Source organism: Panicum virgatum, chromosome 7N (assembly GCF_016808335.1).
Source record: "Panicum virgatum strain AP13 chromosome 7N, P.virgatum_v5, whole genome shotgun sequence".
Classification (NCBI taxonomy): Eukaryota; Viridiplantae; Streptophyta; class Magnoliopsida; order Poales; family Poaceae; genus Panicum; species Panicum virgatum.
Window position 1 is genome coordinate 37,532,136 of NC_053151.1, and position 16,661 is coordinate 37,548,796.

Sequence of the window (16,661 nt, forward strand, 5' to 3'; positions counted from 1 at the left end):
TCACCGTTCACACCGATCAGGCTTACGCCTATGCCTCCATCATCGTTCATGAACCCATTCTCAGACGCTGACACGAGACGCAGACGCTGACAAACACCGCTCGCTGCTGAATGAAGCTTAGCCACTGATTAAAACTAGCCAGCCTCCCCGTATTAGGCAGAGCCACCGGTTAGGCTCTAGAATTATCTAACGATGATGAGCGCTTTAGTCGGTCGCGGTCGGCAAAATTATAACCCAGAAGCCTCCACAGCCAGACGCTATGCTCCGGGAGGGGCCTTATCCCTGACGAAGAAAATCACTAAACAATCCAATCATGAAGCAGCAGCCGGCCAGCCGCCTGTTCCTGTCACGAACCACCACCGTCTCACTCGCACTCCCCTTAAATACCTCGCCTCGTCTCGGCAGCTCGTCACACAGATCGAGCTAGCTGATCAGCAGCAGCAGCAGCAGCAGCAGCAGCAGCAGCAGCAGCAAGCTCTCTCTCGCTCTCGCTCTTGGTCTGAGCTTGCATGCATTGGTGCGTGTGAGGATGGCCAAGGACATCGAGGCCGCGGCGGCGCCGGAGGGCGGGGAGTACACGGCCAAGGACTACTCGGACCCGCCGCCGGCGCCGCTGATCGACGCGGAGGAGCTGACCAAGTGGTCGCTGTACCGCGCGGTGATCGCCGAGTTCGTGGCGACGCTGCTCTTCCTCTACATCACGGTGGCCACGGTGATCGGGTACAAGCACCAGACGGACGCGACGGCGTCGGGCCCCGACGCGGCGTGCGGCGGCGTGGGCATCCTCGGCATCGCCTGGGCCTTCGGCGGCATGATCTTCATCCTCGTCTACTGCACCGCGGGGGTGTCGGGTGGCCACATCAACCCGGCCGTCACGCTGGGCCTGTTCCTGGCGCGCAAGGTGTCGCTGGTGCGCGCGCTGCTCTACATCGTCGCGCAGTGCCTGGGCGCCATCTGCGGCGTCGGGCTCGTCAAGGGCTTCCAGAGCGCCTACTTCGTGCGCTACGGCGGCGGCGCCAACGAGCTCAGCGACGGCTACTCCAAGGGCACGGGGCTCGCCGCCGAGATCATCGGCACCTTCGTGCTCGTCTACACCGTCTTCTCCGCCACCGACCCCAAGCGCAACGCCCGCGACTCACACGTCCCAGTAAGTAGCCCAGAAGTGCCGCTCCAGCTCGATCACGTACAACCATGCTGTCGATTAGTACTTGCAGATGACCATTTTATTGGCTCGCTGCTGCAATCAAGCACGGCCACGAACTAATTTCTGGCGCGCAGCATACAGGATAATGATGCTTAATTTGAAATATGAATTTGCTTCTTTTTGCCGCATCGAAACGGGCAGGTAGGAATATCCGTTAGATCACTAGTGGAGTAGTTTTGTCGTCAGATGTCACTAGCTAGGTAGCTAGCGACTAAGAGTACAGCAATTGTGAGGTGGCAATTCGGAAGTGATTAGCATTTGATATGTATTCTTTTTCTGGATAGGACATGTAATGGTACTATCAAAGACCAAGAGAAGTCTCCAGTGACACGATAGGTTCATGTCTGACTTCTCTTAGATTTGGTGAACCATCGCTTTAAGGGACCAGCAAATGAAAATATAATTATTGGATAGGTGATCACCTCCCCTAAGTTTGTCGCCTGCTTGAGCTTTAAAAATAAACATTGTAAGTGCTTAGTTTAAAATGTAACACCAGTCATAGGCTCATAGCTACTACAAATTAAAACTGTTTATCCTCCAACAAAATTTTCCATACAAAATTCTCTAGGAGTACTGCTAACATATTCTTGGAAGCATACAGGTACTCCTGGGTTTAAACTGAACTTGCGCCATTAACTGGCGTGTTTCAGGACTTTCAGGGCAATATAAACAGTCCTCCGTGTGTTTAACCATCATATTATATTAATCATATATATAACGTGCTGCACTGTCTGCTATGCTGTTTAGGTGCTTGCTCCTCTTCCCATCGGGTTCGCCGTGTTCATGGTCCACCTGGCCACGATCCCCATCACCGGCACCGGCATCAACCCGGCCAGGAGCTTCGGCGCCGCCGTGATCTACAACAACGACAAGGCCTGGGATGACCACGTACGTCTTAGACAACACCTCGTCCTTCTCCTGCTAATAGTAAAAGCGCTAATGGCTTCGTGTCAGAGAAACTGAGAGTGCTAATGGCTTACAGCATGGCTGGTCACTGTCACCTACAGCCCCAAGCTTAACTAACAAAACAAAACTACTGTTGCGACGCTTCTCAGCCGTAAGCTCACTAGTGGCAGATAGAACTCGACGGAGGATTATTATACCATGTATGCAAAAGGCTCTGAAGTCAGGATAAGGCTCAATGATGATCACTTAGTTAAACTTTTGTATTTGTTTTAGATATGATAACTTAGTTAAACTGATCAGCAGATGTCACCCCAATTGATTAGTATTCAGGGGTTTCTTTGGTACACTAGTGACAGAGTACAATGACATTTTCAGCCACTTGATTAAAAACCCATTAAAGCCAAACACGCAGCCTAATCCGTTCCCAACAACCCTCCGACCTAACTAAAAGAAACTTTAGCCTATAAAGCTAGCTTGTCCCATCTCACTGTTGCATGGTGAAAGGATCGTGGCCCAAGAAGGGGGGGTTGAATTGGGACTTTTTCGAATTTCTAATCAGTCCTTAACCTAAACTAGTATTGCCCAATCTATAAATTCAAAACCTAATTACTAGAGCACGCTAGCAAAGGGTCCTTAGGTAGGTAAACACACTATCATGATCATATTGCCTAGATGGATGCACACTAGCAAGATCAAATCCTAAGATAAAGCTCACTCTACCAAGCAAGTTGTCCTAGTCAAACTACAAGCAAGAAAAGTAACAAAAGGATTTAAATGCTTGAAGTAAGAGTAAAGGACACGAGACAACCGGATTTTTTCCCGTGGTATCGAGGAGTTGACGCTCCCCCCTAATCCACGTTGGAGCACCCACACAAGGGTGTAGCTCCCTTGCTCCACCAAGAAGCAAGTGATCACTAAGAATGCTCTTTCTCCATCTCCGGAACGGCGAGCTTCACACCGTATACAATCTTCTTGTCTTGGGGCTCCCACAAACACCAAGAGCTCACCAAGAACCTCCCGATCACCAAGACCGGCTAGGTGCCGTCAAACACCAAGAGTAACAAGCTCCTAAGCCTTCACTTGACCTACACTCAGTTGGCCCTAGCTCAAGCACACTTGCTACACTTGCAAAGGATGGATTCTTCAAGGTTGAAGCACAAACTAAATGCTAGATCTTCTCTTGTTTGCTCAAAGCACTTTCTTTTCTTCTCAAGGGTGGCCTCAAGTATTCAGGGTGTCAAAGGCGACTGAAATGAGCCATGGGGTGCCCTTTTATAGAGTGGAAGTGGTTACATAGCCGTTGGAAGTCCACTGCAGAAAAACCGTGAGCACCGGAAGAACCGATGGGTGTCAGTTTTGGGGCGTCGGTTCAACCGGTCTCTCTGTGTCCAAATTGTAGCCGTTGGGGTCCTGACACAGTGTCCAGGCTTGCTTCAATGCACCGGTGCATGCTCCGTAGGTGCGTCGGTTCAACCGGTGCTGAAGAGTTTTACTGATCAATCCAAACAAGCTCTCTGGAACATAGGACGCTCAATGCACCGGTGCTTTGATTCCGAAGCGTCGGTTCAACCGGTGCTGAAGAGAAGTTGAAAACCACCAAAACATGCTCTCTGGAACAAAGAACTTTCATTGCACCGGTGCTTACTTTTCTGACCATCGGTTCAACCGGTGCTATACTTGATTTCAGCCTTTATCCAGAGAAGATAGACCGACAGGACATCGGTCCTTCCGGCAAGCATCGGATGCTCCGACGCTAGGGCACCGGTTCAACCGGTGCTGCTGTTTTTCCTGGTTTTTAGCTGAATTGGCTTGGATTTCAATGTTACTTCGATTGTTTCTTCTTCCAAGTGTTGTGTTAACTTCTATTGACTATCTTGAGCTGTTTTTGAGCGAGTGTGCAAGATTTCTAAGGCCAACTCAAGTTTGATCAAGCTACTAACTCATGAACCCCTCTTAATAGTACGGTCAAGAACTAAAAACTATAAACCCTATCTAAATCAAGTGTCCTTCATCTCCTTGTGACACTTGAGACTAGAAAGGTCCTTAATCTTTGAAATTGAGTCCTTGGCTCGCATGATTGTTCCGAATTGAGGGGTCTCTTTTCACATTTCATATGGGACTAACTCAATCACTAATTTTTCCTTCAAAACATACGTTAGTCGCATACGGTTGTCATTAATCACCGAAACTTACCATTACATCTATCGGCCTAGATGCACTTCAATCTCCCCCTTTTTGGTGATTGATGACAACACAATAGTAGAGATACACAAGATAAGAAATTGAAAGCGATAAAACAAGCATGCATTACTTAAAAAAAAACACATGTAGGGACATGTCAACACAGAGCATACACAATATCCAAATAACATGTCCATACACAAAATCCATGAAGATCCAAACACGCCACAAACCACCAAGCTCCCCCTATCTCTACTCCCCCTATCTATCTCCCCCTTTGGCAACAAAGCACCAAAAAGAAAGGCGATCTAATCCTGAGCTGGAGAAGGCGGAGTCTTCTTGCTGGGTCCGGTGGAATACTGAGCGGCGGAGTCGTCGGCGTCGTCGTCTGTCCAGTCGTCGTCGACCGAAGAGGACTTCTGCGCGACCGGAGACGTCGGAGCAGCAGAAGTAGCTGGAGCAGCGGTAGAAGCTGGCGCGGCGACGATCGTGGAGTCCGTCGGAGGAGCAGACGTGACGGGAGTCAGATCTGGCTGAGTGACGCGCACGACAGACGGACGGAGCACCTCAGGCTGTGTAGGTGACTCGAACGTGAGTGACTGAGCCGAAGGGTGCTGGAGCTGGTGTAAGATCTGCTGCTGTCTATGAAATTCTGCACGCTGCTCGGCAGTCCAAACACTAGGCTGTGGAGCAGGGGCCGGAGCAGCAGTAGGTACAGGACTGGCAAACAACCCGGTCTGAAGAAATGGTGACAACGGGAAAGATGATAAGGGTGTCTGCACAAATCCGCCAACAGGAGGAGCGGGAGCAGTAGGGTCAAACTGGAGCTGCTTGGGTGTAGGGAGCTGAGGCTCAGGTAGTCCAGTGTGACGATACAGCTGACCGAAGCATCCCGAGAAGAATGTGAACATCTGCTGCTGTATCTGGGACTGCTGCTGTAGCTGTAGCCTCATGGCCTCCTGCTGCTGCCGAATGCCCTCAAGTACAAGTGTCTGGGCCTCCTGCTGACGAGCCTGCTCGGCCTGCATGCTCAGCTGAGCTGCAGCAAATCTGTCCTGCTGGTCTGAAAGCCGAGTAAGAATGGCAGCAAGTGCATCGGGCTGAGTGACCTGAGCAGTGGTGACTGGAGGAGCAGGGGCTCGTGCTGCACCAGAGGATCCTGCCTCATCATCATGAGCTCCTCGAGGGACGGTAACAGTAGGAATGAAATCCTCGTCATCCTCCGAGTCCTCCGAGTCTGTGATTAGGTAGTGTGGGAGCTGGGCCTCTGCTGCTGCTAGTGAAGCGTCCTCGGCTGCTGTCGGATCGTCTGCAATTCGGCCCTCAGCCAAGACACGCTCATCAAGAACCCGCTGAGCTCGGCGCTGTCCTCTCGAGCCACGACGACCGTCTCGAGGAGTAGCAGGTGAGTAAAAACTGAAGTGTGTCCTCGAGTGCTCCAGCTCATCCATGTGCTCATTCTGACTTAGCTGAGCCAGAATCCAGCAGATCCAATGAGCAAATGGATGGCGACGGTGAACTGTCATCCCATCCAGAATCACATCCTCAAGCTCGCAGATAAAGAAGTCTACGAGGTCAAAATCTCGTCCTGTCATGATATACAATAAGAGCCACTGCTGCAGAGCTGTAATCCCCTCGTTGTATCCAATCCGGAACAACAGACTCTTCCTCAAAGCTAGGTGAACAGAGTGTGCCACGTGAGTCAGCCTGTCCGGAGTCCTCGGTGTGCCAGGCAGGAAGGGCTGCTGGAAGAGAACACTGATCTCCTCGTCAGATGGAACGTGAGACTCATGAGGACGTCGAGGAGGTACCGTGCTGCCATAGGCCTGATAGTGAATGAAGTGTGGCTCCTCGGCAATCTGAACTCCTAGAAAGGTAGCCAGTCGTGCTCGGGTCAAACGATAGTGCCTCTCCTGGAACATGAAGTCTATAAACTGCCGGTCCTCCTCAATAAACAGAGTGGCGTAGAAGACTCGAACCCACTCTCGAATATACCTGGACCTCTCACTGAGTAGAGCAGGCAATCCAACATATCTCTCAAAGAGAGGAAGCACTGGAGTCCCACCTGCTGCTACACGCATGGCTACCCAGTGGAGCATCTTGTGCTCACTAATCTTGATGTCCAACTGGCAGTAGGTGTGGTAAAAAGACTCCTGAAGCAGAGTGTAAAAACGACGATCAACTCCGACATCCCTCTGCTCGGGAAACCACTGCTCTGGGGTCACATAACGCAATCTCTTGACCCTAGGTCCTGGAATACCCCTGAGATCGAACAACTCAACCTCGGGCAGCTCCTCACCACTGTCCTGACCTCCTGACTGAGTCTGACTGATGGTGTGCTGCTGCGGTGCATGACCTGCTCCCCTCTGTGTGCCACCACCTCGAGTCCGTGGACGTGAGCGGGACTCAGGTGTGGCCTGAGCCGTCTGAGTACGTCCTGAGCGACGTAACTGCTGCTGTGGCTCCCCCTGAGCCTGAGGCTCTCTGATCCTGAGTGAGCCCTGCCTGTCAGCTGCATCTGCCACTGCCTCGGCCTGCTCTCGCTCGCGGTCCTCACGGGTGCGCTTCTTCTTTTTCTGCACAACCATCTTGCTCTTGCCCTTCTTGTCACCAGCCATCTGACATAGAGAGTCAAAACAAAGTTTTGATTTGAGCCTATGACATGAATTCTAGTGGATAACTTCTGAAAGAACACACTAATATAGATCTCATCAAGTTAAAGAGCCTATGTGTGTGAGTGAGAGGCAAAGATCATGTGTGGTCATGTGTGATAGATATGAAAAGTGAAACATGACACATGTGAAGATCATACCCTGGAGGATTAGAGAAGAGAACTCGACAAAGATCGAAGAAAACCCCTTTGGAGCAAAAGCTCGAACACCTTGAGTGCGCTTGAACCAAAGGTGCAAGGAACTCAAAACAGGGCTCGAAACGCGGTGGAAACTCCAAAGGAGTGGAGCAGGAGGGGCTACGCGCGTAAAGGAGTCTGTTGGCGACGGTGATGAGCGGCGGCGCGGCGAGGAAGAGTCGGAGCGCAGGTGCACAGGCGCGGCGAGGGCGTGAAGCAGGCGGCGTAGGCGCGGAGCGGGCGAGGCGCGGGTGAGGCGCGGGCGAGGAGGAGCTAGGCGCGTGCGGCGGCGCAGGGGCGGAGCGTGTGGAGCAGTGGCGGCGAGTGGGCGCGTGGCGGCGGAGCGAGGACACGGGCGGCGGTTCGCGAGGAAGAAGGTGAGCGTGAGACTGACTCGCGGGGCCCGCGGAACGGTTAAGAGAAACAGGACGTGCGGGCCCGCCAACCCTAAAGCACCGGAAGGTCCGATGGTTCGGTAAAAAAGGCATCGGTGTATCCACCGGTGTAAAATTGACCGGATCTGGACGAGATTGAAACGTGGTCAAAAGGGGCACCGGAAGATCCGCCACTGAGGCACCGGAACATCCGACGGGCGTCGGTGCATCTGCAGGAGTAAGGTCCAGAGGCTATGCAAGGGCCATTTACTCCACGCAGTAGCACCGGTTGAACCGATGCTTAGGCGTCGGTTCATCCGCCAACCATCGGAAGCACCGGTGGCCATCGGTGTAATGGTCGGAGGTTGTTCCAGAGGTGATGCAGAAACCGAGCCACGAAGACTTTAAGCACCGGTTGAACCGATGCAGAGAAAAACCAGGCGTCGGTTGAACCGGTGGTTAAGGAAGATTTCTGCTGAACTACAAACTCTACTTTTGATCCAAATTTTCAAAACCAAGGCCTTAAACACTCAATTTGGACCATTTTCGAGAGACAACCTCACCCCTCAAACACTCATACTAAGTGCTCGCAAGCTTTTATATAAACTTAGGCAAAATAAGATCCAAGCGAGGTTTAAACTCAAAAACCAAATGTATGAGCCACTTTGCCTATGAACTTAGAGATTGAAACTTTAAGTTCGATAGGACGTGACTCAATAGGCATGAAAGCACAATATTGATCTTATCACTCTTGTGGAGATGATATATCATATTTCGCATGAATATCTTTCTCGAAGTGTGATTTGCTCCCTTGTGATGCTACTAACATGATGCAAAGCCAATGCAAAGCGAGAAATTAAACATGGATGCATTCTATATGACAAGCACATGCATTGCAAAATTTGAAACTATCTTGTCAAGTTTGAACCCTCGTCAAGCTTCTTCATAATGAACCATTCTTCATGCCATGAGCGAAACCAAGACCACCGGCTCATGCAAGACCCATGTTCATCACTATCTTGACAAGGTTAGACAAGCCCCTAGCACATGTACATATGAAATGCATCTATATGACAAGGCAATTATATGACGTTAGAAGCATCTAAAACGTTAAGCTCACTTCGCAACCTACAAAAGGTGCTCTCATCTAGAGGTTTGGTGAAGATATCCGCCAATTGATCTTCGGAACGAACACCACAAAGTAGTATATCATTCCTTGCCACATGATCTCTTAGAAAGTGATGGCGAATATCTATGTGCTTGGTGCGAGAGTGTTGAACCGGGTTATTAGCAATTTTAACGGCACTCTCGTTATCACAAAGGAGCGGGATCCTATCTAATACTACACCATAGTCCAAGAGGCTTTGCTTCAAGTAGAGGATTTGAGCACAACAAGCCCCGGCGGCAATATATTCCGCCTCCGCGGTTGACAAGGCCACGGAATTTTGTTTCTTTGACGACCATGAGACTAAAGAACGCCCTAGCAAGTGGCACCCACCGGATGTACTCTTGCGATCCACACGGCATCCGGCAAAGTCCGAATCCGAGTATCCCAAAAGTGTAAAACTAGCGCCTTTGGGGTACCACAAGCCTATGCTCGGCGTATGCTTGAGATATCTAAGGATCCTCTTAACGGCACTAATGTGTGATTCCTTAGGATTAGCTTGAAAGCGGGCACACATGCATACGCTAAACATGATATCGGGCCTAGATGCGGTTAGGTAAAGAAGTGACCCAATCATAGAACGATAGAGAGTTTGGTCAACCGATTTACCTCCCTTATCCAAGTCAAGATGTCCATTAGTTGGCATTGGAGTCTTGATCGGCTTGCAATCATCCATCTTGAATTTCTTGAGAATATCCTTTGTATACTTTTCTTGATGGATGAATGTCCCTTCCTTCAATTGCTTGATTTGAAACCCAAGGAAGAAATTGAGCTCACCGATCATGGACATCTCAAATTCCCTAGCCATTATTTCTCCAAAATCTTTGCAAAGAGTGGGGTTAGTTGAACCAAAAATGATATCATCAACATAAATTTGACATACAAATAGCTCTTCATTGATGATTTTTGTGAATAGAGTTGTATCCACCCTCCCGATCTTGAAGCCCTTGTTGATGAGGAAGTCACGAAGGCGTTCATACCAAGCCCTTGGCGCTTGCTTGAGCCCGTAGAGCGCCTTGTGCAACCTATAAACATGATTAGGATATCTAGGGTCCTCAAACCCGGGAGGTTGTTCAACAAACACCAACTCATTAATCAAGCCATTTAAGAACGCACTCTTCACATCCATTTGAAAGAGTTTCATGTTATGATGTGAAGCGTACGCTAAAAGGATACGAATGGCTTCAAGTCTTGCAACGGGGGCAAAAGTTTCACCAAAGTCCAATCCTTCAACTTGTGCAAAACCCTTTGCCACAAGTCTTGCCTTGTTGCGAATCACTACACCATGCTCATCTTGTTTGTTGCGGAAGACCCACTTAGTACCAATGATATTCTTGTCTTGAGGACGTTCTTCAAGAACCCAAACTTCATTGCGGGTGAAGTTGTTGAGCTCTTCTTGCATGGCCATCACCCAATCCGGGTCCTCAAGAGCTTCATCTATATTTGTGGGTTCCAGGCAAGAAACAAACGAGTAATGTTCACAAAAAGAGGCATATTGACGTCTACGAGTTCTTACTCCACTAGAGGGGTTACCCATGACCAAGTCAATGGGATGATTCCTTGAAGTTCTTGTATGCCTCTCTTGTGCTTGAGACGTTGATTCTTCTAGTGATTCATCATCTTGATCTTGAGCTTGGACTTGTTCACTTGTGATGTGCATGTCATCAAATGGAAGTTGTTCTTCAACCACTTGTTCATCTTGGGCATCTTGGAAAGGAGGTGAGGCATCATCTTCTTCATCGGATGACTCATCATGGTGATGTGATGATGTAGACTTGTCTTCATCCTTTGAGTCATCCTTGGAAGTGACTTCCACTTGAGTGGATGAGGCTTGTAGCTCTTCTACTTCCTCCTTTGGCTTGACTTGCCCAATAGCGATGTTCTTCATGACTTTTCGAAGTGGTTCATCACCTACATCATCACAAGAGAAAACTTCCCCTTGGGAGCCATTAGTCTCATCAAACTCCACATCACAAGTTTCTTCAATTTTGCTTGTAGCACTATTGAATACTCGATATGCTTTGGAGTTTGATGAATAACCAATAAGAAAGCCAACATCACATCTACTTTCAAACTTGCCTAGGTGCTTCCTTTTCTTGAAGATGTAGCACTTGCAACCAAACACCCGGAAGTAGGAGATGTTGGGCTTCCTCCCAATGAGAAGCTCATAGGGTGTCTTTCCCAAGAAGCGGTGAAGATAAACTCGGTTGGACGCATGGCATGCGGTGTTGATGGCTTCCGCCCAAAATCTTTGTGAGATGCCATAGTCATCCAACATTGCTCTTGCAAGAGTGATCAATGTCTTGTTCTTCCTCTCCACCACTCCATTTTGTTGGGGTGTGTATGTTGATGAAAACTCATGTTTGATCCCCAAGTCGTTGCAAAGCTCTTCTACTTGAGTGTTTCTAAACTCCGTGCCATTGTCACTCCGGACCTTCACAACACTTGACTCAAATTCATTTTGAGCTTGCTTGACAAAAATCTTGAAGATCCCCATAGTCTTGCTTTTGTCCTCTAAAAAGAAAGTCCAAGTATATCTAGAATAATCATCAACAATTACAAGACAATAGAGATTACCGCCAAGACTTTTGTAGGTGGTTGGCCCAAAGAGATCCATGTGTAGTAGCTCCAAGCTTCTTGATGTTGACAAATAAGCTTTCATGGGATGTGATGATGCAAATTGCTTCCCGGCTTGACAAGCACTACACAATTTGTTTTTGTCAAATGTAACATCTTTAATACCAACCACCATACCTCGTTTGAAGGCCTTCTTGAGTTGACTCATGCCAATATGAGCAATGCGGCGATGCCAAAGCCAACCCATGGAGTTTTTGGAGAAGAGACATGTTGCCAAGCTTGCATCATTAGATGAGAAGTCAACAAGGTAGATGTTACCATGTCGAAATCCTTTGAATATTAAGCTCTTGTCCTCCTTGCTTATCACTACAACCTCACTATCACTAAAGGTGCATATTAGTCCTAAATCACAAAGTTGGGCAATAGATAACAAATTGAAACTAACCGACTCAACAAGCAACACATTAGAGATAGAGAGATCCTTGGTTATGGCTACCTTACCCAAATCTACCACTTTTCCTTTTGAGTTGTCACCAAAGGTGACATGTTCATAATCGCCCACATCTTCATCTAGTGAGGTGAACATCTTTACATAGCCGGTCATGTGTTGTGTACATCCGCTATCAAGCACCCAATGCTTGCCACCGGCTTTGTAGTTCACCTACACACAAGTGAATTACTTTTGAGGTTTGGGAACCCATGCAAGTTTGGGTCCTTTGACATGAGTTACTAAAACTTTAGGAACCCATAGTTGGCGTGGTAGCTTTCCCTTAATTTGAGTGCCAATAAACTTTGCCTTAACCTTGCCACTTTTAAGTTTGCTTAACAAGAAATGATTTTCATTGAATTGAGACTTGTAATTAGGAGGCAAGGTAGGAGGTGGACGTGTAGGAATTGGACACTCCCTTGTGTGATGCCCGGTGACTTGACAATGTTGACAATAAGAGCCAACTTCCTTGTTGAAACATGCCATGAGCTCCGGCGACTTGGGACAATTTTCCGGAGGGTTGGGAAATGATCCAAGTCCATTTGTCCCATAGTGCCTTGCATTGTGGAAGAGAATTTCTTTATGCAAGTATTCTCCTCTTGTCACATTGAACATGCATTTGCTCATGCTTTCAAGTTCTTCCTCAAGTTGTTTCTCCCTATCATGGTTAGTCTTTGAACAAGAAGGAGAAGCATGATGACAAGTAGTAGGGTGAGGCAACTTCACAAGATCATCACAAGAAGTAGCTATATTGACTTTGATGACTTTTGTTTGAGTTTCTTTTAGTTCTTCATCCAAAGCATCAAAGGCAAGGTCAAGTTCTTGATACTTCATATTTAAATTAGCATAATCAAGCTTAAGCTTTTTGTTGCATGAAGTAAGTGACTTGTTAAGCACAACTACTTCCTCATATTTAACATTTAATTCATCATGCTTAACAAGTAGCTTGTCATGCTCCTCTCTAAGTTGTTTGCTAGGAACAATGCTTGTATCATGAGTTTCTATTATCTCATTGTGCCTAACAATTAACTCATTATTCGAGGCCTTAAGCTTGGCATATTCATTTTCAAGAACTTTACATTTTGATTTGTACTTCTTGATCACTTGTTGGTACTCTTCTAGGATGTTTTGCACTTCAATAGGAGATAAGCAATGTTCACTTTCATCACTAGAGGAGTCATCATTATCACTTACCTTGGAGTTACCTCTTGCCATGAAACACATGGGTGGTGGAGGTAGAGGTGCCTCATCACCATCATCTTCATCATTATGCATGGCAATCCCCACAATCTTTTTATTTGATTCTTCATCACTTGAGTCATCATTTGAGGATTCACCATCCGTGATCCATTCTCCAAGGAAAGCCTTGACCTTTTCTTTTCTTGTGAAAGACCCTTTCTTCTTGTGGTCCTTCTTCTCATGATTTTTCTTTGAAGTCTTGTATTGATTGTCACCATCTTCTTGTTTCTTGTTGAGCTTTGAAGGCTCCGGACAATCATATGAGAGATGGCCATATTTGCCACAATTGTAACAAACTTTCTTGACATTGTCTTTGCTCTTCCGGGTACGAAACTTGTTTTTCTTAGGGTCATAGTTGTACCCTCTCTTGTTCAACCTTGACATCATCTTGGAGGTCTTTCTCATGAGAAGTGCTAGCTCAACATCACCATCTTCATCACTTGAATCTTCATTAGCTTCATCTTCGCTTGAGCTTGGTGATGGAACTTTGCACTTGTTCTTTTTCTTGGACTTGTGATCACCCTTAGCTTTGAGTGCAAGATCTCTCTTGTCTTGCGGTGGATCAACTTCTCCCAAGAGGAACATCTCATGAGACCGAATCTTCCCAACAACATCACTCACTTCAAGCGTTTCAAGATCCTTCTCATAGAGCAATGAGGTGACGATGTTGTACTTGGGCTTGTGTAGACAATGTAGGATCTTCCGTATGATGTCACTGTTAGACAAAGGAGAAATTTCAAGAGCATTAATGTCTTCAATAAGCACATTTAACCGAGCAAACATTTGTTCAACCAACTCATTTGGAAGCATTTTGAATTCATTAAGTTTTTCCTTAAACACTTGATATTTTTCTTCACGAAGTTTTTTAGAACCAACATAGATAGCTTCAAGTGCTTCCCAAATTTCATGAGAGGTCTTCTTGCTATGAACACGAGCAAAGATCTCCTCACTAAGAGCATCAAATAAAGCATTCTTCGCTCTAACACCATATTTGACTTGATCCTCATTCCACGGACCAACAATAGGTTTTTCCGTGACCGCCCAAGCGATGGGATTTATAGCCTCAAGGTAACCCGCCATGCGAGCTTTCCAATAAGCATAGTTTCTCCCATCGAGCTTGGGTGGACCACCACTTCCCCCGGCCATTCTCTAGGATTTGAAGCCTACAAATAGAGCCCTAGCTCTGATACCAATTGAAAGGATCGTGGCCCAAGAAGGGGGGGTTGAATTGGGACTTTTTCGAATTTCTAATCAGTCCTTAACCTAAACTAGTATTGCCCAATCTATAAATTCAAAACCTAATTACTAGAGCACGCTAGCAAAGGGTCCTTAGGTAGGTAAACACACTATCATGATCATATTGCCTAGATGGATGCACACTAGCAAGATCAAATCCTAAGATAAAGCTCACTCTACCAAGCAAGTTGTCCTAGTCAAACTACAAGCAAGAAAAGTAACAAAAGGATTTAAATGCTTGAAGTAAGAGTAAAGGACACGAGACAACCGGATTTTTTCCCGTGGTATCGAGGAGTTGACGCTCCCCCCTAATCCACGTTGGAGCACCCACACAAGGGTGTAGCTCCCTTGCTCCACCAAGAAGCAAGTGATCACTAAGAATGCTCTTTCTCCATCTCCGGAACGGCGAGCTTCACACCGTATACAATCTTCTTGTCTTGGGGCTCCCACAAACACCAAGAGCTCACCAAGAACCTCCCGATCACCAAGACCGGCTAGGTGCCGTCAAACACCAAGAGTAACAAGCTCCTAAGCCTTCACTTGACCTACACTCAGTTGGCCCTAGCTCAAGCACACTTGCTACACTTGCAAAGGATGGATTCTTCAAGGTTGAAGCACAAACTAAATGCTAGATCTTCTCTTGTTTGCTCAAAGCACTTTCTTTTCTTCTCAAGGGTGGCCTCAAGTATTCAGGGTGTCAAAGGCGACTGAAATGAGCCATGGGGTGCCCTTTTATAGAGTGGAAGTGGTTACATAGCCGTTGGAAGTCCACTGCAGAAAAACCGTGAGCACCGGAAGAACCGATGGGTGTCAGTTTTGGGGCGTCGGTTCAACCGGTCTCTCTGTGTCCAAATTGTAGCCGTTGGGGTCCTGACACAGTGTCCAGGCTTGCTTCAATGCACCGGTGCATGCTCCGTAGGTGCGTCGGTTCAACCGGTGCTGAAGAGTTTTACTGATCAATCCAAACAAGCTCTCTGGAACATAGGACGCTCAATGCACCGGTGCTTTGATTCCGAAGCGTCGGTTCAACCGGTGCTGAAGAGAAGTTGAAAACCACCAAAACATGCTCTCTGGAACAAAGAACTTTCATTGCACCGGTGCTTACTTTTCTGACCATCGGTTCAACCGGTGCTATACTTGATTTCAGCCTTTATCCAGAGAAGATAGACCGACAGGGCATCGGTCCTTCCGGCAAGCATCGGATGCTCCGACGCTAGGGCACCGGTTCAACCGGTGCTGCTGTTTTTCCTGGTTTTTAGCTGAATTGGCTTGGATTTCAATGTTACTTCGATTGTTTCTTCTTCCAAGTGTTGTGTTAACTTCTATTGACTATCTTGAGCTGTTTTTGAGCGAGTGTGCAAGATTTCTAAGGCCAACTCAAGTTTGATCAAGCTACTAACTCATGAACCCCTCTTAATAGTACGGTCAAGAACTAAAAACTATAAACCCTATCTAAATCAAGTGTCCTTCATCTCCTTGTGACACTTGAGACTAGAAAGGTCCTTAATCTTTGAAATTGAGTCCTTGGCTCGCATGATTGTTCCGAATTGAGGGGTCTCTTTTCACATTTCATATGAGACTAACTCAATCACTAATTTTTCCTTCAAAACATACGTTAGTCGCATACGGTTGTCATTAATCACCGAAACTTACCATTACATCTATCGGCCTAGATGCACTTCACATGGTATCATTTGGGTACATATGAAATCACAACCACTCGATAAAAAAAGTCTGATGAGTCAGTTGGGGTGTGCCTTTACAATTTACATTGATGGCTTACGCTGCCGTATGTATGTGATCGCAGTGGATCTTCTGGGTGGGCCCATTCATCGGCGCCGCCATCGCCGCCGCCTACCAACAGTACGTTCTCCGGGCCAGCGCCGCCAAGCTCGGCTCGTCCGCCTCCTTCAGCCGCTAGATCGATCGGCGGCCTCCCCGTCCCGGCGGTGGACAACCGGAGGCGTGACCTGTAGATACGTCAGCGGCCGGCCGCCTCCTCTGCACAGCATCATCTCCTGAATCCTGCGTGCGTCGCCGGTGGTTGCTTCTCTGCTAGTGATCATGCATGCTTGTATTATGATCCGCGTGCGTCCTGCATTTTCCCAGTCCTCCCGCTGCGTCTGCTTGCGCTTTTTATTCCAATTTCCAAGCTAGTGTGATTGTGCTATTCTACATGTCTATGTATCAGACTATCAGTGTACGGGAACTTGGCCAAATGAAAAAGAAAAGAAAAGCAAATGTGTTTGCATGTAAGTTCTATGAATGAAGTACTACTACTTGAATGGTTTTGCTATTCTTCACTTCCTCAACCGCCCCTGTCCTTGCTCAAGATGGTGCAGAGCATGACCTTGCCCGGCTTCCAAACAGCGCGTTGCCGGTTGCCGTATCCTCAAAACAAGTTATGCGGTTGCCGGCGACGACGAGGCCACCCTTGTCAATGG

General features: G+C 47.5%; 1 protein-coding gene across 1 annotated transcript; it reads left to right on the top strand.

Annotated features, from left to right (window-relative positions):
• The first annotated feature begins 226 nt into the window (after positions 1–226).
• Positions 227–16,513, top strand: LOC120680626 (aquaporin PIP2-5). Its single transcript, XM_039962124.1, has 3 exons — positions 227–1,147; positions 1,952–2,092; positions 16,025–16,513. Exons 1-3 carry the CDS (start codon positions 530–532, stop codon positions 16,136–16,138), a joined length of 873 nt encoding a protein of 290 aa, XP_039818058.1. The 5' UTR covers positions 227–529; the 3' UTR covers positions 16,139–16,513.
• The last annotated feature ends 148 nt before the right edge of the window (positions 16,514–16,661 follow it).